Source organism: Paralichthys olivaceus, chromosome 12 (assembly GCF_024713975.1).
Source record: "Paralichthys olivaceus isolate ysfri-2021 chromosome 12, ASM2471397v2, whole genome shotgun sequence".
Lineage (NCBI taxonomy): Eukaryota > Metazoa > Chordata > Actinopteri > Pleuronectiformes > Paralichthyidae > Paralichthys > Paralichthys olivaceus.
The window spans coordinates 20,612,731-20,637,185 of record NC_091104.1 but is presented as its reverse complement, the minus strand read 5'-3'; the positions used below and the strand labels follow the sequence as shown (position 1 = coordinate 20,637,185).

The following is a 24,455-nucleotide window of genomic DNA, read 5'->3' as shown; positions in this document are numbered from 1 at the left end:
ATGTTTTAGGACTGTGGGAGGAAGCTAGCACCTAGAGAAAACCCTGACAGACACATGACAAACATGCAAACCCCAGTCAGACCCTGGGATTTGGACAAGTAAGCTTTTTGCTCTGAGGTGACAATTGAACCGGCTGCTGGTGAACAGGTTTTCCCAATAAAGTTCTCTCTGAGTGGAGATTTATAGCTCATAGTTTTCTACGTTTATTTATCCTCCTAAGCCTTTCAATGTAACAGCCGTTGCCATGTCACTGGCTCGTATGATTGTTGTAAAAACCTCAGTTTTATTCTGTAAATAAAGGTCTTTCATGATATCCAGTGCTGCGCTGTCACCTCTCATTTGCGAGTTCACCTGAACACAAATAAAAATTAGTTTGTGCAAACATGGGGACTCCTCTCTTGTAGAAGGAGCGAATTCATTATAGGAAAGATAGGGTTTTAATAGAAAATCACAATATGAGTGTTCAGGCTATAGGGAGAGGGTCGAGGTTAATTTCATTCTCTCTTCCCTCTCTGGCAGCAAAACGTTATCTGTACTCGCACATTTAAAAGGAGGAGTAATTGAATCATTTGTATAGCAAAGGCATCTGAAGGCCACATGTTTTAAAAGCAGACAGAGCATAAAGTAGGAGCTCCGCAGCAACATATGGCTTCAATACGTTGCATTTTAAGGGGATGACAGGAGTTAATTGAGCTCAAATAACTATTTTTTATTAAAGGGGATGCAGGTCGGCATTCAGCAAGTATAATGTACGACCACAGTCATTACAAAGGCACTTACAGGTGACGCAATCATAATATCATGTCTCCTCAACTGATCCAGAGTGAGTTACTGTAACACAAAGATTATTCTGCAGTTAAATAAGTACAATGAAACCGCTTATCTCAGACCATCTCGGAGGACAGAAAATAGTCTCTCTGGGCCTTTTTGCAGTCAGGACCAAATGTACCCAAATGGCTCTGCAGTAACGTGGAGAGCTTCTCATTCTGCTCTTGCTGCTGGTCATCATTTCTGAGAGTCTCTGATAACTGAACAGAGATAACTTTCCTTTCCTGTATTTTCTAGCTAGCCTTATCTCATCCGACTTTATGTGCTTATTTGAAACCTTAAAGGTGTTGTGTCACATTTACGTTGGCCTCTGGAAAATAAGACGAGAAAAGTTTATTCAGTTTTGAAACAAACTTACAGGATGTTGTTTAGGGATATTTTATGATGGTAAGATGAGAAGATCAATACCACTCTTATGTCTGTATGGTGAATATGAAAGGACAACCAAGAGTTTCCTTAACCTTTACCTTAACTAAACAAACAGTGCAAGATTTAACCTTATTGATGTTTTGGCCCATGACAACTCGATGGTCATCGCTACTTTATTAGTATTACAAACTTAGGTGTCTTCAGGATCACACACACAAGCACAAGATACAAACAATAACAACCATTCTTTCAAAACTAGTTAAATACAGTATAAAGTCATGAATTTATGAAAGTTGCAGTTTAGCTAAGCATCGCGTCATGTCTTTGATTTGATTTTGGGGATTTCAATTTTTTTATAAATAATTATATTACACCAAAGGAGGACATTTAAGAATTCCACTTTATATAAATGTTGTGTCTTAGTTGCTTATATAAATGTTGTGTCTTAGTTGCTAATGTTAGCCACAAGTAAACCTGCTTTGATAAATGAGTCCGGGGTTTTGAAAGTACCTTCCTGCACCGTTTGCACAGGACACCTGAGGTGCTGTGTGCAGCTCATGTTGTGTTAGCTGTTAGTCAGTCAGTACCTCTGAAACATATGTAGCTTGATGCATTGTCTTTTCTATTTTTATCTGTCTTAAACACAGAAGGGGGACGGTGTGGGTTTGGAGATAATGAAAGGGACAGAAAATAATGATTTTAGAGTGAAATTTAATGGTCACTGATTCCGTTTTACATACAGACTTAATTGTATACATATAAATTGTGTCAGTCTGCATAACTCTCTGGGGAATATTCCTTTTTGCTGTGTTTCCTAAACATGTAGCAGTGTCAGGCTCTGTCCCACTGTTGTATTGCTCCACAATCATGCAGCAGACTTATAAAAGAAGCCAATATTTATTCAGGGAGTTTTCATTTCAAAGACGATTCCTGCCAGGGCAAAATATGCTCTTTCACCTGTGTTTCTCAGAATATCAAGCAGCTGCAACAGGATGTTTCCTGAGAGCACTCGTCGTGCAGCGAAGGAACATGTCTCTGCATCAACATGAGGCAACAGTGAAACAAGCACTGAAAGGAGACACATGATTTTTCAATGTTTGTCTTTCCTCTAGTGTGTCAGAATTTTTTTCTTCTTTCTTGGGGGTTGGGGGCGGGGGTGCTTTTTTTTCCTCCACAAAAAACACAGAAGCTCTCGAAACTTGATTCCTCACATTTGCGTCATGCTCGGCTAGCAGACAGACAAAGATATCCGCTTTGTCTGTCTGCTAGCCGAGCATGACACTAATAAAAGGCCACCAAAATGCAATGTCCTGTAACCTTGAAGAAAATGTTTCTATTTCTCTGGGTTTGACGTTGTTGGAAACATTTTGGATGATGTAAGTACTCAAGTCAACAAAATAAAGGTCATATTATTTTTAGACATTTTGATGAAGGACTGTTACATATTATATATTTAACAACAAAATACAAGAGAGTCTTATAAAGCCATGAAACAATATTCTGGACTCCTGCAGCTGATAAGATGAACTCGAAACAGCACAGAGCTCTGCACATGATTCCTGTGTGTGTGTGTGTGTGTGTAACAATAATTAGCAGTGTAAGAAATCATCTCAGACAGCATGGAAAGAAGTGATAAAGAAAATAACACGTGTTCCAGACAATCTGTGAGGTTGGACTGCAATTTATAGCTTTATAGCTTTGAGTGTGGAAAGTAATTTGATGACTAAGTTTGAGTGGGAGACACATAATAAGCAGCAGGAGTATAAGGAGGAAGAGTGGTGCTTTGCAGCTACACTGTTAGAGTTTGCATGTTAAACATGATACGTGTTCAAAAGGTATCATAGGAACTTTTCTCTTCAGTGTCTGCCCTCTGCTTCCTTTCTGCCAACTGGATTAGAAACAAAACCGATTTTTCCCTCCAATGTTGCTCTGAGAGGATTTTACAGAAAGGTTAGGTCACAGCTTCATTCTCATTTCAACATCACCGCGAGTGAGTAAACAAATCTCCTCTCTGCCAGGCTTTCCTTCCACACAACTAAATTCAGCAGTTTTGGAGGGAGTACCAACGGATAAACAAAACAATCTTGATTGAATGGTGTCATGTGCATCAAAACAACGAGCATCCTTCCGCCAGCCATCACCGCTTGTGCTCGGTTTTGCACGTTCTCGAAAAATGTTTTGACAGTTTCTGAGGGAGTGTCGACAGATAGCACATGGGGAGGGGATGGTGTCATAGCCATGGTATCAGCACGCTGACACTGAAGACTAATCACAGTGTCACAGCTTCACAACCAGGCTGTGACAAACCGATGTGGGCTCAGACTTAACACAGCTGCCGTCCAAGAACAGGTGTCGAGGTTGAAAGGTGAAACAAGCCAGTGACCCATTGTTTGTTTGTCACTTCTGTTCCTGGATAGCTGTAGTTTTAGATCAACATTACATCATATTAAGGTCTTAGCAAATATCTTACTGCAGCATCACAGCACGTCAAACTGACAATATGATATTTTATTAGAAATGATGAATGCCTTTTTTATTGCACTCATGTGTTGTGCTAATGGCTAATGTCGTGTTTAGCCCCCGTTTCAGCCCATGCATTTCAGGTCCTTTAAACCATTGACTTATACCTTCACAGGAATATCACACAGAACATCATCTCCAATGTGCATTGTAAATAAATGCATATAATTATGTCCTTCCTGAAACTTTAAGTTTTTGTTTTGATGTTTTCTCCAGTATTAAAGTAATTCTGTGAGGTCTGTTTGTACATTTACGTGTATGTTAATAAAACTGCGTATAGCGTATTAGGGTCATGTTCAAGAAAACTTAAATTAAGTTTGTTGTTAGTTTCACAATGAGATTGGTTGATGATTTTGGATCCAGAACGAGTGAAGCTATACGACCAACACAGGTTCTCCTTGCTGCTTATAATAAAAAGTAAAAAACTATCACTGTAATAAAATAGCTTTTTTTTCATAATATTATGACTTGCTTCTCAATTTTGACTTTATTCCTATAGTATTTTGACTCATTTCTTGTAATATTACAATGTTTATGTCATATTATTCTCGAGACCTCTGAATTTTTAAACATCAATAATACTCCCTTGAAATCAAAGCTGTCAATTTGCCAAACTCTGAAAAAATGCAGGCTTTAAAAGGGGCTGTTGTGATTGTAATACAACAAATTAAAATTAATCTGTCACTTTCCACTTTCTCCTTTTCCATAAAAGCACACAGATTCATTTTATCCCAGTTACCCATGCACAGGAAGTTTCAGGCATGTTCATATTTAAGCTGATTTAATGAATATGAACACTAAGAGCTTGTTTTGTACAGTAGATGAGGGGATTGAAGGCTTCTTTATGATATCAGTACCATCATCTAAAGTGCTTTCAGCGCCTGATGTGAATGCATTACCCACAGTCATATCAATTGTGGTGCAATGGATTGAGAAAAAACGCTGGTGCTATTTTTGTTCGTTGGCTGGCAGCTATATGCAGACACAATACTCTAATTGGTTACCCTGGCCTTGGTGCTGTGAAGGCAGATGTGAGAAAACACCTACTCAACAACTGGCTGCCTTGACTGACAAGCAATTAGGGATTTGTGATTTTATGGCAAAATAAACGTGTCAGGATGAGATAACTGGTATCACAGTGTTGGAATGTCCGGAAAGGTGACTCGTCTGTAGAGGAGCAAATTCAACTCAGTCATTTGCTATAACATAAAAGATTTAATTTGTTTATATTTTAGATACATCACAATCCAGACATTCAGGAACATAGACTGCAACACAGCAAGCAGAGAGCTAATTATTGCCATGTGTTGAGGAAATACATTCATTTGGTAATGTCTTCACTGCAGCATTCTGATGCCATTAAACCTCAGCTGGCTCCGAGGGCTCGGGAGCACCCAGGTCTCTGTGGTAACGAGGAGAATGCCAAACGTGACAGAGAGGAGGCCTCGGTCCTGCCACAGCTTGAATGTGACGTAAGGCTGCCCTCCAATGGAGGAATGGTGAATTAACACAATATAGCACCAGATTTTCAAAAGACCAGTATTGTTTCCAGTAAAACGGATTTGCTGTAGAGTGACTCCATTTCAAGAGTCGACTTTATTCTATGAAGATGAAAGCTATCATATGAAAGCACATTACACAGTGCTACATGGATATGTTTTTCTTTTTCTCCTCCCCGGGCAACCCACACTTTGCTCTGACTCCCCGGTGAGCTCTACCACTCACACACGTGTGGCTGAGGTTATGGGTGATGTTCTGCCAGTTTATGTGAAGGAGGTGGGACTCGTGTTCCAGGTCTGCATGGGCAGCTTAACCTGGGGCGAACAAGGCATGTGGGTTGAGCGGTCTGCATAAAAACATGCTGTAGTTTGCTGCTATTGTGTATAAAAGAGACAAATCCTCTCAAAATGCTAAAAAGAGTAAGCTTGGTTTAATCAGGTGGATGTTCTTTTTGCTTGCATCTCAGATAGGTGGTGCTTCTGACTTCACAAAAGGAGTAGTTCTCAAATTGTAATCGCCTGTGACTCATTAAAAACATTTTGTCTTCTTGCATCTCATGTTTGATGTCGATGCTACTTCTTTTCCTTCATATATGTGTAATATACATTTTTTAAAGGTGCTGAAAGTTCCTCAAAGAGGAATTAATTTTAAGTAAAAGAGCCAAAACCACACTGTTATATAATCCATTGAGAATAGAAGTATCTATCCATCCATCCAGCCATCCATCACCTGTACTGCTTGTTCTTTTGAGAGCCGCAGGGCACTTTTGAAAGGTGGAATACAACCTGGATAGGTCGCCAGGTAGTTCAGCAGTACACAGGTATTCTCAGCAAAATGTACTTTAAAGATAAACAGTACTTATGTTGAACATTAATCTAATGATGTTTTGCATCATTAGATTGTAAATCATAAATCAGGTAACATTAAAACAGAAGTTATTCAGTGTGTTGCACATGGTTGTTCAGGGAAAGGGACTGAAATAGTTACATAAGAAGTGAGAGAGACAAATTTAATCCCTGCATACATTTACCTCCAAACTTGATCAATGGTGATTAAAGTGGGCGTGAATGTTGTGATTGTCCTCAAACATCTTTCATCCAAACTTTATTCTAAAGCTGCTTCCAACTATTTCTGTAACTTTTGAACCAGAGTGTTTGATGCTGCTCCACCATCCGATAGTCAGACTTCTGAGGAGCTACACATGTTTATGTTCAATGATGAACTTTTCTCTAATCTCGGAAATAATGGAGAGCTTTAGATGGTTGGAGCCTTGAAGAGTTATTTAAAGAAAACAACCGGAGAAGTTTAGCAGGAAACTCACTCTTTGGTGGAACTACTGATAACTAAGACGAAATCTGAAACCTATCGACGTCCTGCCGATACACAAGCTTGACCAATCAAGAGTCAGTCTCAGCTGTCAAGCATCAAATAACTAATTAAAACCAAATGTACTGGGGAAATGAACACTCTACAACTGTGTGATAAGAACAATCTAAAATGACAGAACCCATTTGTATTATAGTGAGGTAGAGATATAAAGTAGCATTTAATATAAATACTTAAGTATAGTACAAGTACCTCAAAGTTGTGCTGAAGCAAAATACTTGTGTAACTGTTATGTATAATATTTTTCATGCATCACCGATGTGACAAAGTTAATTTTCTCAGCGCTTCATTTTTCAGCATGTTTTACATTTCAATCACATTTTCTGAACAACTCTTCATTTTTCATTTGTTACTCTGAATTATACTTTTGAGAAATGTTTAGCCAAACAAAAAAAAAAAACTCAACCAGAGAATGAATGAATTCCTCATCTGAAAGGCCTGCATCAATCCTCGCTTCATTTCACATTTTCAGTCCGATCACCCAAGAGAAAATATCCATCAATTGATTCAGACTGAGACTCTGATGCTTTGCAATCAATTCTCTCATCTGTGGCCTGCAGTGAAATGGCTGCAACAGTGGCCATGTGTAGCATGGGACCCTTTTTTCCTGTCATATTCCGTATGTCTGGCAATTCATCTTTCTCTTGATACCATCATCTCATCTCATAATTCATTATTTGGCTCCATCGCAGATGTACAGTGTCTCTTATGTGACTGCAATAAATGGAAGTCAGAGAAATCCTGCAATGACAATAACTTTAGGGTGAGTGTGATTGTCCAAAAACAGACAAATGAGTAGCCTGCAGGACCATCCCAGCGACGGGTGTAAACATTGACATATTCCTCATTCCGCTCACAAACTCACAACACAGTCAGAGAGATTAAATTTCATTCTAAATTAATGAGTTTGCACACTGGAAGGTAATTAATCATTTGTTGGGTCTTTTCTTCGGCTCTCAGCACGTTTCAGCCCCGCTCGCAGACCCCTGCTCAAAAAACATCTTGACATTTTTGTAATTACACCTTTTCTCTGTGGCGCAAAGCAACTGAGCAGCTGTTGACAAACTGAGGGGTCACATTGCCACAGCACAAATATAATAAGACTGCGTGTTAGCACATTTAATCAAGGCGCTTAGTGACCACTGAGAACGTTTCTGTTTTTCAGGCTATAGATTTACTTTCTCAGAGTTTATAATTAAAACTAGAGACATTTGAGCAGCGCCACACAGCCACATGACCACAGCCTGTGTTCCCATGGTGCACTTTAATGAGGATGGAGAAGATCACTATTTTGTCCTCCTCAAACAGTTTTACAACATACTGTCATTTTTTAACTTTTGTGTGCTGGATGTTGTCTGCAGAGCTTTTTTATAAACAAGTCTATTGTGCAGAATGAAGTTACAAAACTGTGTTCATCCTACCTGGTTTATCTGCAGTGAAGATTTTATGGTCTGTGTTTTTTATCAAAAGAAATAGAATTTGCTTTATTGTTGTGTGGTTTATACTGTATATATGTTTGAATGATTTACTTAACTTTTGTCTGTTTTTCATACATTGCCTGCTATTTCAGAGGTTTGTTGAACAATCGACACAAGTTTCAGACCCAAGTCCAAAACTTCTCAAAGTAAAAGCAGAATTACAGCTTTTACTTTGAGGACAAACTGCTAAAGAGGATGTGATTCAGTTAATGTTGTTACCATGACAGAGAGCAGCATCCATCACAGGTCAGTGTGCTCTGTCTCTCTATGGTGAAATAAAAATACTGATCTGAAGCGATGTTGATCGATGGTTTGACCATAGACTGTATATAAGGGTTTGACCCAGTTGAAGATTTCTACTGTAATTTGACTGAGGACCTAGAAGAAGACATGTTCAACTCGTCCACAGGCTGAAGGCAAACTGCCTCACCCCCCACTGACTGCTACAGAGCACTGGTCGCCTGTTTATTCAATTCTTTATTAATATTGAGAATCTTAATTGGCACTGAACTTTCTTAGACAATTTACAACACACCTTCTAGTGTTGATATTTACTTTTATTCTGTAACAGTTAACGGTGTTAACTCAAAACATTGAAGGAAAACCAAGTCCTTGACTTCAACGTTAAGATTAGAAGAGTTTGGTTCAATACATTTTCATTCCTTCTTCTTTGGTCAGAAAGGTTGAGCTGCCCCTCAAAACGTGTCCTGTTTAATTTTGCAGATATCAATCATGTATGTGGGAGTTGGCATTCAGTGACATTGATGTGATGTTACTCAAACATGGTGGGCTTTATTTAGACCACATTTTATAATAAAGAAAAAGAACTTTAGGTGAAAGAAGTTTAAGTGACTGAGTGGCTGCACCTGCAACAGGAGCACAAATATACATATGTGTGTATATATGTGTGTATATATGGATGTATGAGGTGGCCCTCCGAGTATTTCTTTAATCTTTCAGAAGTCCTCGGCTAAGAAAAAATTTGAGAGCCTCTGCAATTGACTGTAAAATTCAGAACACAGATTGGTCACAGTTAGATTTCTGGGATAACTTGGGACTTAAAAGGGTTAAGTCAGTCTTTTGTTTCCTGAGAGCCACAGTATTGGACGCCACATCTGGCAAAGATTTAGTTTTGCGCAGTCACCATAGACTGGAAGTGACAAGGTCAATGTTGATGCTGTTTTTCTGCTGCACACTGGAGTTTTTCCAACAGAATATCAGAGCAGAAAATAATTCAGGACTCCCATTAGAACCAGGCGACACAGCTTACAGTTATTAGCATGGACGAGGGGAGCCTCTCTCGCTACGAGTCTGGAATATTGATAATGTTTTCCAGCTGCTCCGACTCCCACCTGGGTCCCACGGCACTGCAGATCAGATGCAAGTCGCGCCACAAAAAAACATGAGAACACAAATCAACTATCGGTGCAGCTAATTGAATATCAATACATACGACCCCATCAGCAGTGAAAAGAAAAGAGTCACAAAAAAAAAAAGTCACACATATTCAAACAGACACGCTCATTCAGTATGCAAACTTATGCATGCCGTAATTAATTTGCCATTAAAGCTGGATTGATGTCGCCGTCATGATGCAGACAATCAAACCATAATTGCCTCTGGTGTTGCATTCACAGCTTTGCCTCATTACCGAAACAGATGCTAATTTGGCGGAGCCGCTTCAGGTTGACAGGTGTGTGTGTGTGTGTGTGTGTGTGTGTGTGTGTGTGTGTGTGTGTGTGTGTGTGTGTGTGTGTGTGTGTGTGTGTGTGTGTGTAAAATGAACTGAAGAGTGGAAACAAGGGGAGGAAAATACATGAGAAAAAAAAAATATTTTTTTGTTTTGTCTTTGGTGGAGCGTCTGTATCGTAATGAATGGCACAGACAGTAATTGATATGTTAGGAGAAAGTGAGTTAAAGCTTGGGAATACAAACCATTCTGCTGAATTATTAAGATGTTTAACTAAATGATTTACTTCTAGACCTCTTAGTTTTTCTGTTCTATAATTTATTAGGTTAACTGTAAGATTATTGTTTTTCTCTTGAGTGTTTTTTTAAACAATGAAGTCAAATTAAGAGAATTCAAAAGATGCAGAACATTATCATTTGACAAAACGCATTGATATATTTAGTGGCAACATACAAAGTTTTTGGGAGAGGAACTACAAAAAACAAACCGCAAAAACTACAAAATAACCCCCCCATTAGTTCATCTCTTTCATGACATCTCAGTCAGTTTATCCAGAGGCCATGATCTCAGCAGCTGGTGCAGTTAAGTAACGTGTCCACTGTCTCTTCCAACACTTCACATCTTCCTCGTCCGTTTCTTGGGCCTCTGGTTGAAGACGGGTGAAGAGCCCATCAAGGAGTCAGGTGAATGAGAGGCGTAGCTGCCTTCTGACGCCGCACCACCAGGCGAGGGCGCCATGGCTCCTCCTGATTCGCTCATCGTGGACATGGGTCCTCCCTCCTCGAACACGTCCCCACCCAGGACACTGTGGTGATGGTGGTGGCCTGAGCCCTGGCCGTCCTCACCATCCTGCGGCTCCATTTTAACCTGCGGCCACAGGGGGGAGTTGTTGGCCCCGCCCCCACCTTAAAAGAGAAGAGCGCAATTTTAGCTACTAGAAAATTGATTCCTCTGTACTAAACAGGTGATTTAAATGTATATGCTTGGGGATGAATACTGCTCCCTGCAGTATTGTCTGGTTTTGAAATTCCAACTTTACTCTGATGTTTTTAGGGCTGGAGCAAGAAAGTAAATACAGGGAGAAGGTGCTTCAGTGAGACCTCTGTTCCTTTTCTGACTAGCTTCTACAGTTCACATGCCCAGCCACATCCCACAATGTAAAGCTCATCTGGCTACAGGAGACATTTAGCATCAAACTTACAGAGAACACCTAGTATTTGGGTCAGATCACAATCCCAACACAAACTAATAGCTCCATGAGTTCATTTGGGACTGCACCCCGGCAGCTCAAAAGGTTTTGGTGCAAAGGGGTTACTGTGTTCAGACACCAGAGTGGGAAATGAACCAGTCCACAGTTTCTGCACTAAGATGTGATTGATCCACGGAGAAAAAATAATTTTAATTGCAAACATTGAAAGAAAATCCATCCTCATGTCAGTAATATTTGTTGATAGAAAGTCAACACTTCCAGGTTGTAAGAGGTCTCCTCCAAAGACGTGCTGTATTTACAGATTTTGGTGAACACACATTAGATTGTGAGATCTGTTCAAATTTCTTAACATGCTCTAAATTAATGGTTTCCAGTGTGTGAAGAATCAGTATTAATAGGATTAATAAGATTATTTTTAATGACACCTCACTCTCTCTATGTGTGGCTTAGCTGGCAAGCAAGTTAGACACTGCTGCTGCAGCAACATAGCTGAGCTAAAATTTACGGTGCAAAAATAAAACACCTGAATTTAGTGGTTTCTATATCAATAGAGAAACCAGCAGTAATCCACAAATTCTTTTAATACCTCTGTCAAGGAGGGAATATTTTAAGCATCGTCTCTGTCACTTGTTTGTTGGTTGAAATATGCATAAAAATACTGAACAATAATCCACGAAACTCTAAACATGCACAGAAAGAATTAAGAACCACTATTTTTTGCTGCAGATCCCGACAAATAAGCGGATCCAGGAATGCTTTCTCACATACTTTGTGAGATGAGGCTTTTTGTTTGACATTTTCACAGCAGGGAGTATTTAATGGATCTGGATGATGGAAAGTGATTCACATAGGAGGCTGACATCAACGAGTGTGTGTAATTTGGTGCAGCTTGATTGAATTTAAGGAGACTGTTGGGCCTTGGCAGAGAAATGCGCTCAACTGAGTCCCATTCTAGTTAGATTTAATGTGATTTTAAAGTAGTTTGATCATTCTGGCTTTTTTCAGAAACAATATTATGGTGCAGTGATACAGTCACTGTGGTAGAAAGAACTTTGTCAAACTCTTGCAGATGACTGACTGTATCTGTTAACAGGATATACAACATGTCTTAATAAAAAACAAGTACAGACAAATTGAATTCAAGTGACATATGATATAATGTCATCTTTGTCAGAAGAGTGACCTGACGAAAACTAGGTCATTTTAACAAGCTTATTGAAAACACCTTCTGAGGAGATTCTTATTAGGGATCATTGTTAGGCATCAAGGAGGTAGGACTAACTAAAATACAACCACAATGCAACAAGCAGCAGCTGTACCTGTGGTCACAGCCAAGTGTCAACACTGACTCTGGAGGGAATTTATTCATGAATGCAGAATATAAATGTAAGTGCAGCTCTCACCTGACGTGTGAGGAGAATGGTCACCATCCAGGCCTGAAGCCAGCCTTTCACCATGGGCCCCAAGGACCCCCATGGGCAGAGCCTGGTCTCCAGAGGCCAGGTCGGCTTCAGGCTCCTCGCTGACCGGGAAAGAGATGTCACTCATGGGCTCCTCCTTAATCCTCAGTGGCTTGGAATCCTCCAGAGCTTTCTCTGGGTTCACAAGCCTCTCGTATTCCTCTGACAGATCCTTACTGACCTGAGAAAGGAAAAAATATTTATGAGTCCTGTTTTTCTGCTGTGAGACGATGTGAGAGAACTGAGCCATGATGATTCAGTCTTCGATAATGATCATATTTTCTAAAGAATACAACTAAACATGTTTCTTTCGTCTAAATAATAAAAGCCTTTATCATATCCATTCTTTTCTCCTCTTCACAGTTCCCCTCACATTGTTTTCTGTCTTACTTCAATGCAGCTTTCTCCTGAATTGCCATATGCGCTATTAGTCTCACTCAAACATAGTGCCTTGTGCTCTTTGAGAGGATGCCACAAGTTATGTAGAAGCAATAGTTCCTTTCAAGTGAAAAACATTGTTTAGCAGTGTGCCAAACGTGACTATTTTCAATACTGATTAATTGATTTGATTAATTAATTAATGCAGATTGCTTTAAAAACTTTTCAGTCTATAAAACTTCAAAATACAGAGACAGATAACAAGTAAATCCTCATATTGGAGCAGTTGGAACTAGAGGATGTTAAAAAATATTACATTTTTGTGAAATAGTTTTCTGTAAAATTACCACGCCAACCACCACTAATCATTTCAGCAATCAACCAATGAGGAAATTAGCTTGAAGAAACCTGCTGCTGATGTGTTTTTACTGTTTTTTTTTTTGTGATTTTACTGTTATTTGGACAATAAACTACCTCATGATACAAATCAATTTTCAAAACATATTTATAACAATCATGTCAAAAGGCACAAACAATCAAGGAACGGGTGATATGCATACAATATTTTATCATTAATATTATTTTATGTCATGTTGTTAACTGGTAGTAATATTTGTATTATAGATTTCCTGAAAATGTAATGTGCAACAACTTAAAATATTATAAACTAACCTAAATAAATAAATAATAAAATAAATGCAACTCACTCACTGATAACGCAACATCTACAACAACTCAGTACAAATAGAGATATTAAAGGGATGGATGAACAGTGTAACAGTACGGCAAAATCTTGTATGGTTGACAAATGCATATCTACTAACAGTATACAATATCAAGAAACACAATCCTATGAACAGTACTGACCCGTCTCCAACCTCACCTGAAGCATGTAGCTGTGATAATCTTTGATCCTCACTTGCCAGAAGCGCTGCAGGGCCAGCACACTGCCGATGCCCACTTCATGGAACACTTGCTCCACCACATCTGGGAAGGGACTCGCCCCGAGCCGCGCTTCCCGGTCCACGGCCACCCGCAGTAGGCGGGTGAGGCGCAGGTAATGCTCATGGACCAGGTCGGTCAGAGTCTCCAGCACGCTCTCCTGAGCCGTCTCAAAGCCAGCGTGTGCCAGCACAGTGGCCACTGATTGGTAGAGGAGCTGCCTGCAGGAGGGCCAGCTCAGCTCTGTGACAGGCTCGCCTTTACCCCTTAAGATGGAAGACACAGAGTAGATGGAGAGGGATAAATGACATCTGTCAAATGTCATTTTTTAAATATAAATTCCAATATCTAAGCTTCAATAAGATATTTATTCAAATCGTATCTAAGCCACAAAGCCAGATAAACTTACTTATAAAAGTCACTTTCAGGGTCACTGTGGCGAAGCTGGAAGGGTTGCCGTGGTGCTTTGCTGTCCACAGGCAGCAGATCATCTGGCATGATAGGGGGGGTGGGAGGACGTGGCGGAAGGTTGGTGTCAGCCTCCTCCATCCTGCTTCCGCCTTCATTAGACGCTGAGCTCTGACCCTGACCCGCTGCCAATAGGCTACGAAGTCTGCGGGCATGCTGACACAGCTGCACTGTGTGGATGGTGAGGCTGCAGGGCTCTGAGGGGATGTCCAGCATCGTGGTGGGCCGGGGACGCTGGGCCGAGGGCTGGTGCAGGGGAGGGTCCTGCATCTCCACGGAGCGAAACTCGCGCTGGAGCAGGTCAAAGGAGCTGCGGCTGGGAGGTGCGCCAGCAGGTCCGGGGATCTCCCCCCAGTAACGCATCATGATGAGTGATCGAAGACACTGGATTCAAACTAGTATCAAGTCTGGAACAGTAAAGGGGGAGAGGGAGGAAAAGTTACTAGGATGTGGAGGGTACATACAAAGACGGATGATGTGCGAGTGACTGGGGCAGCAAAAACAACATTGGATATTAAACAACATGCAGTATTTTCATCATAGCATTGATTCTGATCTTTAAATTAACTTAAGTTAAGTTCTAATAGGACTGGGCCATAAAATAACATTAACAATAGCAATAAAACAAAGGTTAGATATATATTGTTTAAGCTCAGTACAACACATAATTGATCGACCTCAGATTAGTGAAATGTTTTGCTGTCTGTAATTCTCTGTTCATAAAGAAGAGTTTAAAACCACAACCTCCACTCAGGAGCAAAAATTACTCTTTAAACTTGATAATAAACCAAACAATAATAGTGTCACATTTATTGACTAATTTGAAAAGTATCTCGATATGATTTTTGTTATAGATGATACGGGATGTCACCTTAACCCAGTGTGCTCACATGACGACAAACATGAAGTAATAGCTGCACAAATGAATACCAATTGTATATTTTAAACATGCACATCCACTCAAAAGACAATGCATGTGTTCTGATCATTCTCGCCATTCGTCTGACCAACATGTTTTGAAGAAAATATTAGAAATAATCAATTTGCTCTGCACGAGAACAGTAGTTTAATGGATACAACTGGTATTATGTGTATTTGGTGTAAACCGAAATGAAGAACACATAAAACTTAATTAGTTCAGCTCTGAAGTTTAGGTTGAGCATGAATGCGTGTTTTTCAAATAGCAGGACAACACTAAATGTCAAATGTCTGAATGGAGTTTGGTACCGGATGCGCTTTACAACAGAAAGCGTATTAACTTTGACTCATAGTGGACCAACAACAACAAACCAGTTAACTAACAACAAGTAGCTAGCATCTATGTTTAGCCTGTTAACCCATAAAACCCTGAAGTTAAGTTCACTGCTGTAACTCACACCACACAGATGCTGAGTCCTCAGCGGCGCTTGTTTTCTTCACGGATGTTGCACAGGAAATGAAGATCCTTGTTGTCCTTTTGGAAAAAAAGCTCGAGTCAAAACCTGAATGTGATTTTTGTGTTCCTTAACAACCCGTTCATTTTGACTTCAGTGTAATTAGACAAGTTATATCAATGTGACATTTAGTTTTATTCTAAGTCGTTTTCTTAATATATTTTCTCTGGGGTATTTTCTTTATTAGCGGGTTTTCTTAGTTGGGTCGAGGCACAGAGGAGCCGGACATTTTTTACAGTCGCACCAAATAAACATGGCTGCCCCCCCGCCGTTAGACGTGAGAGTGGAAACTACAGATGGAGAAATGAGCTCCGCGGTGGAACCAGACTCCGCATCAGAAAATGGAGGCGAACCGAAAACAGACTCGACTAAAACTGATCCGGACGCCGAGGAGCCATTTAAGAAACCCGCTCTTTTTGCGGCTCCTTCTCTCTCAAGCAAACGCGGTCACGCCGCGGCTCCGTCCAGACAACCAGCGGCCGAGACAAAACCTGTGGAAGAAAAGAATGGAGTTGAAGTCGTAGAAACAACAAGCGACACTTCCCCGAGTCCCGCTGTTGAAAAGGAAACTTCGGAGAAGCGTAAAGAGGAGAATGCGAATGGCGGAATAGACAAGAGCGTCTCCGCTGTCAGAAACAAACCCAGGGTGCTTCCTGTCAAAGGGCCCCCACCTGGAAACTTCCCCCCTCTGTTGTACACGGAGCCACCGTGGGGAGGCAGCGCCACGGACATCCCTTACTCCCTCGAGATCCTCAAGAACGGCACCATAGTGGACAAGGTGCCGCTGACCCACAGCAGCTTCTTCGTGGTGGGACGTCTCCCGGTGTGCGACGTGTCTCTGGAGCACCCGTCCATCTCCAGGTACCACGCCGTGATCCAGTTCCGCGGCCAGGCCGGGGAGGGGGACAGTGTCGGGGAGGAGAGGGGCTTCTACATCCACGACCTGGGCAGCACGCACGGCACCGTGGTGAACAAGAACAAGATCCCGCCGAAGACCTACATCAGGCTGCGGGTGGGACACGTGTTGAAGTTCGGTGGGAGCACGAGACTGTTTATCCTGCAGGTGGGTCATGTAAACAAACATATTCACACACTATACACGTGAGGTACATGATCATGGATGACACGCACAGCTTTGACTGAAGTGGAGGTTTAAAGGTTCAGTGTGTAGAGTTAAGTGATATCTAGAGGTGAAGTCTCATGTTGCAGCTGAACACCCCTCACCTCACCCTCCTCTTTCAAACATAGAACCTGTGGTGGCCTTCAAATGGTGTTTAATTTGTCTAGTTTGGACACTGTAAAAAACATGGTGGCCTCCAAACAGAGGGAAAAAACGTCCCCTCTCAGTTTCGTTTTAAATTTTTAGGAGAATGCATGAACAACTTCCAATTAGCAGCCAGACAAACCAGAACCAAGTCTCTCAGATAATCAGCAAACATTCTCACATCAAAATAAAACTTTGTCCAACAACAAAAATCCCATCCTTGACAACCCAGGGTCTTGAAACATTCACAGATATTTGTGAGAAGCTTAGCATTTTATAGATAGGAAATAATTACCCACTGTTCTCTCTGATTCCCCACCCCACTGCTGGTCCCTGGTCTCATTGTCTGGGTTGAGACTCATGGTCAAGCAGAGAAAAGCCTCTCATGGTCATGTGTCCTCCTTTATAAATTAGACCATTAATTTAAGTCCTATCATTCTAACTATTATTAACTCTACCTTTGCCAGTTGTAATGAATCATAAATTAGAGCCCTTTTTATTTTTAAGTCAACTTGACTATGACTACATCATATAATCTCACATTTAGAAAGTGAGTATAAGGCAGCAAAAAAACTAAATTGAAGTTATTTGTGAGGTTGTGTCAAGCAGAACATTGACAAATAAATTGAATCGGATAAGACATATTAACTTAAAATAAAAGGAAAATTTGAGGTGACACATATGATTAATTGTTTAGAACTGAATTGTAACATTTGCCTGACATGTCCCCATAGTTGTTAAAGATGTTGTCTTATACTGAAAACTTTAAATCATCATCTTCACTCTGCTTCTTCAGGGTCCAGAGTTTGATGAGGAAGAGGAGTCTGAACTAACAGTGACAGAGCTGAGGGAGAAGGCACGCAAACAGAAAGAAGAGCTGGAGAAGAGGATGATGGGAGACGGTTCTGATGATGATGACGACGATGATGAGAAGGAGAAAGAAGGGGAAGGCGATAGCAACAAGTCCCAGAGCAAACAGTCAAATGACGATTCAGGGTGTTCATGGGGAATGGGTGAGATTTCCTTCTGGTCCCAGGATTGCATCACAGTGTGTTTCATGTCTGCTGCATGGTGATCTTCAGTGGGCTGGTGTTAAAGTTTCTCTCAGGGTAACTTAAGACGCCAGTTAATCCTTCTCTTCTCCTCTTTCTTTTCACTCCATCTGTCTCTGTAAATCCACCCTGCAGCTGAGGAGGTTGTTCCAGAGGAAGACGAGAATGAGGAAAACCCCTTCTCAACTGAATTCCATGAAGACCAGGAGGCCGCATACCTGAAAGATCCCAAGAAAGCTTTGCAGGGCTTCTATGACAGGGAAGGTGAGGAGACATCTAGTTTTATGAGAAGCAGAAGAAAAAGTGTTTGTGTTTCCTAGTTTCTTAACTTGAGTTTGGACATTGTGTGTCTCAGGGGAGGAGCTGGAGTTTGAGTATGAAGACAAAAGTCATGGCTCCTGGCTGTGCAGAATAAAGTAAGAGACTTGTGTCTTTGACATCAAAAAGGTCATAAAGAATGGGGTTGTGGTTTAGTGTTGCAGAGTTTTTGTTGACTTTTCTTTTCTTGCCAGGCTGCCTGTGGATGACGCCATGGGCCGACAGCTGGTTGCTGAGGTAACCCACACGGGGAAGAAGAAAGAAACAGCCATCCAGTGCTGCCTGGAGGCGTGTCGCATGCTGGAGGCCAGAGGGCTGCTTCGTCAGGAAGCAGGTGGGAGCTCAGCTCACACTGGGAATGTTTGAAAGAGGGATCGTGAACCACCATCTGGAAAAGGTTCTGGCTTTTTTGTTGTTGTTGTTGTTGTGAGGATAAGTTGTCCCTGTTTTATTTCGTATTTCCAGTGTCCCGCAAACGCAAGAAGAAGAACTGGGAAGACGAGGACTACTATGACAGTGACGATGACACCTTCCTGGATCGAACCGGCACTGTGGAGAGGAAGAGGCAAGAGCGGATGAAAAAGGCCGGAAAGATTGAGGAGCGTGCTGAGACATATGAGTCATTGGTAAACATTTGCCAACATTTCATGTATATGTTTTTGCCTTTTTATGAAAGAAACAGTGAAGCAGAGACAAGAAACCGAACCAAAGAGTAGGGGAATTATACACAGTAAAAGGTCTGGTCAGCTGGGAGTGAAACCAGGGACCTGCTGCTCAGGGCATATGCAACCATGTGGTATGTGCCTAAACTGTTTGGCTGTTGGGTTGTCCATCTGCCTCTGATTCAGGGCCACGACATGAACCAGAGACCAAACCTAGTCTACTCTTTTGATTTTCATAAAATAAATGTACTACTGCCTTACTCACTTTGTGTGTGTAACATACGACACAGGAACTCATAATATTTAATGATAAAGAGAGACTAAGAGTCTACAGCCATGTGAGCTGCTCTGCTCATTGCTAACATCAGACTGCTAAGATACTGACCCGCATGCACGGCTAATGTTATTATTTTACCGTCTTAACATTACAAAGTGTATAAATCAAACACCAGGTGTCTGTGTCACCTCTTTGTCAGAATATAATTTTTTTAATTTATTTATCATTTATTTAATCGACATCTCTTCAGCCAGCGAGTCCTGGTCAAGATGAGCAGAAAATGAAATAGTTTCATATATAACAACAGGAAGAGACAGATAACACAAAAAACACCCTAAAACACACCAAACGAGAAAGGAGATTTGTACCTGATTAAGTATTGTAGCTACAAACTATATAAACTAAATAATTACTGTGGTAACCCAGTAAACCTTTTGCAGAAAAAAACAACTAGTATTAAGGTGCTCTGTGTTAGGTTGGATGAGTTGTACGGAAAGGGAGAGAACTATTCCACTGGGTTTTAGAACCAACAAGTGTTGTAAGCTGCACCTGTTATATAATGTAATAATGTTCAGTGTACTGTATGTTTGATTGTTATGTAGGTGGCCAAACTGTCGGAGGTGGAGAAGGAATTGGAAGACACTCAGAAAAAGCTCAATGCCGGTAGAGGAGGTGAGTCACACTCGTGTGTGTTATCAGTCTTCTGCGTCATGTGCAACAGCACATGTATGTTCTCCTCCCGTTATTGTGCGTTCCTTCCGTCCTCTTAGACTCGTCTGGCTCTTCCACGGGCGACACGCTGGATGCCTTTATGACAGCAGTGAGAACTGAGACAGCGATGGACGCCGTGGAGCGCAGGAAGCTTCACGTTCACGTAGCAGACTTGCGCAAAGACGCCCAGCGACTCCGCAAACTGGTCGAACTCACGCGGCCGGCACAGATGCCTTCACTGCTGCCGAGGTTAGACACAGAACCACAGTCATCTGTCTGCTGGGGGAAAGAGGGTGGAAATCTGTGGATTGCATATTTATTTTAGAGACTATGTTTATTGATAAACTCGTGATATACTATAGCAGATTCTATCTACGGCTAAATGTTGAAGGAAAAAAAGTATGAGAACACTGACGAGGAATGTTGATGTGTGTTGGTGTGGTAGTGGGAGCTCAGAGAAGCCTAAGAAGACCTTACCCCTGTTTGGAGCCATGAAAGGAGGAAGTAAATTCAAACTGAAGACTGGCACCATTGGGGTAGGTGTTATGTTTCTAACTCACTTAAATCCTTTGACACGGACATTTTCCCATATTTGAGTCTTTCTTCTTTCTCTCTGATATCAATGTTTCTGTTCTGTCTGTAGAAACTGCCTCTTAAGCGGCCGAACTTACCTGCAGAGCTCTTCAACATGAAGGAACTTCCACCCAGTGGAGAAGAGGAAGAGGAGGAAGAAGAAGAAGTGGAGGGAGCAGAGAAAAATGAAGACAGTGATAATGAACAGTGTACAAGTATCACAGAGTCTAATGTTGAATCTGAGGAGTCCAGTGCATCCATGTCTTGTGAGAGCACTTCTTCAAGGCAGCAAAGTGAGAAACCAGCTCAGCCCAATGAGCTGAAAGGTAAGAAGCTGCAAGAACTGTTAAATACTAAGAGCCTTTTGGTTTCATAAGTTTGAATGCTGATGATGTCTCATAAGGCCACTGGGTGGCAGCAGATATGTTATGCATACAAACCAGCATAGTGTAAAATTTGTATTTTTCCACACACGTACAGATTGATGATTTTGAGAGCAGTGCAAATCCCCACTTTACAATATTATATTTTCATTTCTATGATTTCATATCAGAGCAAAGCCACAAACAGAGGGGAGGAGGGGCTGGTGCTGAAGCAGTGGAGCAGAGCAACAAGTCCCCACCAGCATCCAGTCCAAGTGGGTGACGTGATTTTATTGATTCAGTGTTAGAGCAGCTCTCATGTTATTCAGATAGTGTAGGTGTACTCAAATATAAAATAATCCTATTCTCAAATTTTGACTTGAGTCACATGACTTTTAGCATGTTAGCATCGAAAATGTTTTTCTGCATAAAATCTTGATTTTAAATGGAACTAGTAACTAAAGATGTAAATTATAAAGGAGCTTATAACTTAATGTTCATGTGAAGTACAAATATCTCAAAAATGACTTCAGTTATTGTTAGGTAAAGGTTACTGTTGTATGTCGGGGGTGTTTGTGCCCTGTCTTTACTGTTCTGTACTGACATCTCCAGAGTCCAGAGCAGAAGGTGACAGAGACCCAGCCTCTGACCCTGGTGCCAGAAGGAAGAAGAAAGTGATGGGCCCCAGCAGAGTGAGTCCTCACATACAAACACCAATGTTCACATTTAACAAACAATAAGTTTCACATGAACTGAATCTCTTCATGGTTTGTCTCCACAGCCTCCAGTGCAGCTCTCAGGACAGTATCCAGACGATGACCCTGATTATTCAGTGTGGATGCCTCCTGCAGGTAAACAGTCTGATCCCGACCGACGTACTGACCCACTGATGCTGTTCTCCATAAGTACGGTACAAGTTATTTCTCCAAAAACCTGGAATTTCAATCAAGAGTCTAGATTTGTATCAGATCTATGCAGAATGAAAGCAGCTACTCGAGAGAGTACTGGTCTCAATCTCAGAAGATAAGGAAACAGCTTTCTAAAACATCCGCACAAACACTTGTGGACACTGAGCTGAGGAATGCAGGGGAGTATTTGAAGGATATTGTAAGAGGAAGTAAACAGGTTGTCATGGTTCATTTGTGGAGCAGAAACTGCTGTAACATTGTGTTTGTTCACTGAGGAATGCATTAGATCAAAGTGACTTCATGAAAAGATAAGCTTGAATAAAGCCCTTTGAAAAGTCTGGGTTCAGGGTCATGACTGTGCTCATGACATGTCAGTGACCTGATTGGTTTGAATTTGAGCCACGTAAACATTCAATTCAACAGTTAGAGATCCTGTGGGACATTTCATTTTGGTCTTTCTTACTTTTATGCCTCTGCCCTGAGAAAAGCCAGTGGCCTTGCCTAATGCCTTGAGGGAAATTCTTCAGATTTGGTAGAAATCTTCACTTGGACTCAAGGTTGAAGGGATTAGATGTTAGTGGTCAAAGGTCGAGATCACACTGACCCTGAGAAGGTGATGTCTCTGGGATGCCGTGAAAGAATCCTTTCACATTTGGCAGAAACCTGGACTTTGTTTTTCTTGAACGTGATATCTTAATCTCAGATTGAGGGAATGTCTTCATATTTAGTAAACACATTCACTAACACTCAACTCGATTACATTTTGAGGTCAACCTCACATCCCTGTGAATATTAGTACTGCCCAGAGGGAATTTTATTACATCTGGTACAATTCACCATGACTCACTGACTAACTGATCAGATTTCATTGGTCAAGGTCACGGTGGCCTCAAGTGTGCTTAAGGGAACTTCTTCAACTTTGGATAAGTTGTCACTTGGACTAAGACTTTCATTTCAGTGGTCAAAGGTCACAGTGAAAATTATTTGAATCTGGAAGAAACAGTATGTAGAAATATGTACAAGGAAACTGCACTGGTTGGTGGAGGCATACAGCTGCAGTGTGGTAATTCTAGTTTCAACATATATATGGTCTGTGTGTGTGTACTTATTGACATATCTTTATGAGGACCATTTTAAGGAATAACCCTTCCAGTGTGAAGACATTTTAGTCGGGCTTCCGAAACTTATTTCCTGTATAAATGCACATCTTTTCTACATTGTTTATTCCTATCAGTATTTCTTTACTTACATGTTTAAAAAGCTCATATTTGCCAATTTCACCAATATATATATCGGTCAGGCTCTGGTGTGGATCCTTTCAATGCTCAAACTTTCTTTTCTTCACTCACAGGTCAGAGTGGAGACGGACGCACACACCTCAACGACAAGTACGGCTACTGAGAGAGAGAGAGAGCTCTTCAGCGTCCACTCCAGCAGCTTTCATACTGCAGATAATACCTGCAGCACAAAGCACATGAAGCCCCTCGCTCATCTTTAGAGAGAATTCTGAAAGAAAGTGGGAGTTGCAGAGAAAATTCTACGAAACCTTTTATTCATCTCATGAGGATATTTGCACTCGCAGACTGTGATGAACAGAAATCACACCATTCCTCTTCAAACTGAACTGGGAAGCTCGGGGAACTGCCCCCTCCTGCTCCCCCTCATCGGTGTAGGCACCGGGCAGTCGGCCTCTTGGCACTTTCCACCATGACAACGATAGATTTGGGTGGCACCGGAATATTTAAATACATTTTAATTATGTATAATCAAGCAGAAAATGTAAAGGGACATAGCAGCAGCAGCAGCAAATGATCTGAGTTCAGCCTCGTGCTCTTTGGCAGTGAAATCCACCTGACATCCAAACTGCGTCCCTCCTCTATTTGCCATAACCTTTTTTTTTTCTAAAGGAGAGTGTGTAGCAGGGAGAGCAAGAGAGAGGGAGTGCATTGAAGCAGCTTTTCTGACCATCTGGACACTTGGATGGCTTACTGGATGAAACGCAAGCTGATAATGACTCAAGCTAAGTGGAGTGTGTGTCTGCGTCTACACCGACACACACACACACACACACACTCATCGCCCCAACCTTCTCAAAGTTCTCTTTTTAACACGATTGTCTTCAGGAGCGAGTCAGCCATCGCTGTTTGCCTCGAGCAGGATTCCTCTCTCTGTGAAATCCCACTCGTTGCTGTGCTCTTGGTTTCCTGCCATACTCTCCACCCTCTTTCCTGTTCTTCTCCTCTTCTCACAGCAAAGATAAGTGTATTTTGTTATATAAATGTAAAATAAAAAGTGTCTGTACATAACCCGTGAGTTGCTTCCCCTTGTTTTTATGGTCTTGGCATTCACTGTAATTTTTTCCCTCGCTGGGCCTTCTTCACACTCTGCCTCGTTTTGACGTCAGAGTTTCTCTCTTTCTCGCTCTCTCGCTCTCTTTCACAGTCTTTCTCAGAATACGATCTGGCACAAAGAGGCTTGTGGCCTTTGGTGTGACCTACTAATCACAGAGTCTTCTCTGCCTCGAACACACCAAGAGGACTGTCTGACGCTGGAAATGTTGATGTGTTATAACCTTAATAAGTTTTACAAAGTTAACACTTTATATTGTTCAGTCATTTTATAAAATCCCAATGTAAAAATAAAGGTTCACTGACTCGTGCAATTCT

General features: G+C 41.3%; 2 protein-coding genes across 2 annotated transcripts; one reads left to right on the top strand and one right to left on the bottom strand.

Annotated features, from left to right (window-relative positions):
* Positions 1-8,848: 8,848 nt before the first annotated feature.
* supt7l (SPT7 like, STAGA complex subunit gamma) lies at positions 8,849-15,914 on the bottom strand. The gene is made up of 5 exons (XM_020104835.2): positions 15,606-15,914; positions 14,171-14,636; positions 13,703-14,027; positions 12,385-12,622; positions 8,849-10,676 (listed from the first exon to the last, which is right to left on the bottom strand). The coding sequence occupies exons 2-5, from the start codon at positions 14,593-14,595 to the stop codon at positions 10,387-10,389; spliced, it is 1,278 nt and encodes a 425-aa protein (XP_019960394.2). The 5' UTR covers positions 14,596-14,636; positions 15,606-15,914; the 3' UTR covers positions 8,849-10,386.
* Position 15,915: 1 nt separating this feature from the next.
* Positions 15,916-24,095, top strand: slc4a1ap (solute carrier family 4 member 1 adaptor protein). Its single transcript, XM_020104834.2, has 14 exons — positions 15,916-16,725; positions 17,723-17,939; positions 18,114-18,242; positions 18,334-18,394; positions 18,491-18,630; positions 18,762-18,922; positions 19,838-19,907; positions 20,006-20,195; positions 20,392-20,482; positions 20,590-20,845; positions 21,073-21,156; positions 21,494-21,573; positions 21,663-21,732; positions 23,141-24,095. Exons 1-14 carry the CDS (start codon positions 15,916-15,918, stop codon positions 23,188-23,190), a joined length of 2,409 nt encoding a protein of 802 aa, XP_019960393.2. The 3' UTR covers positions 23,191-24,095.
* Positions 24,096-24,455: the final 360 nt, after the last annotated feature.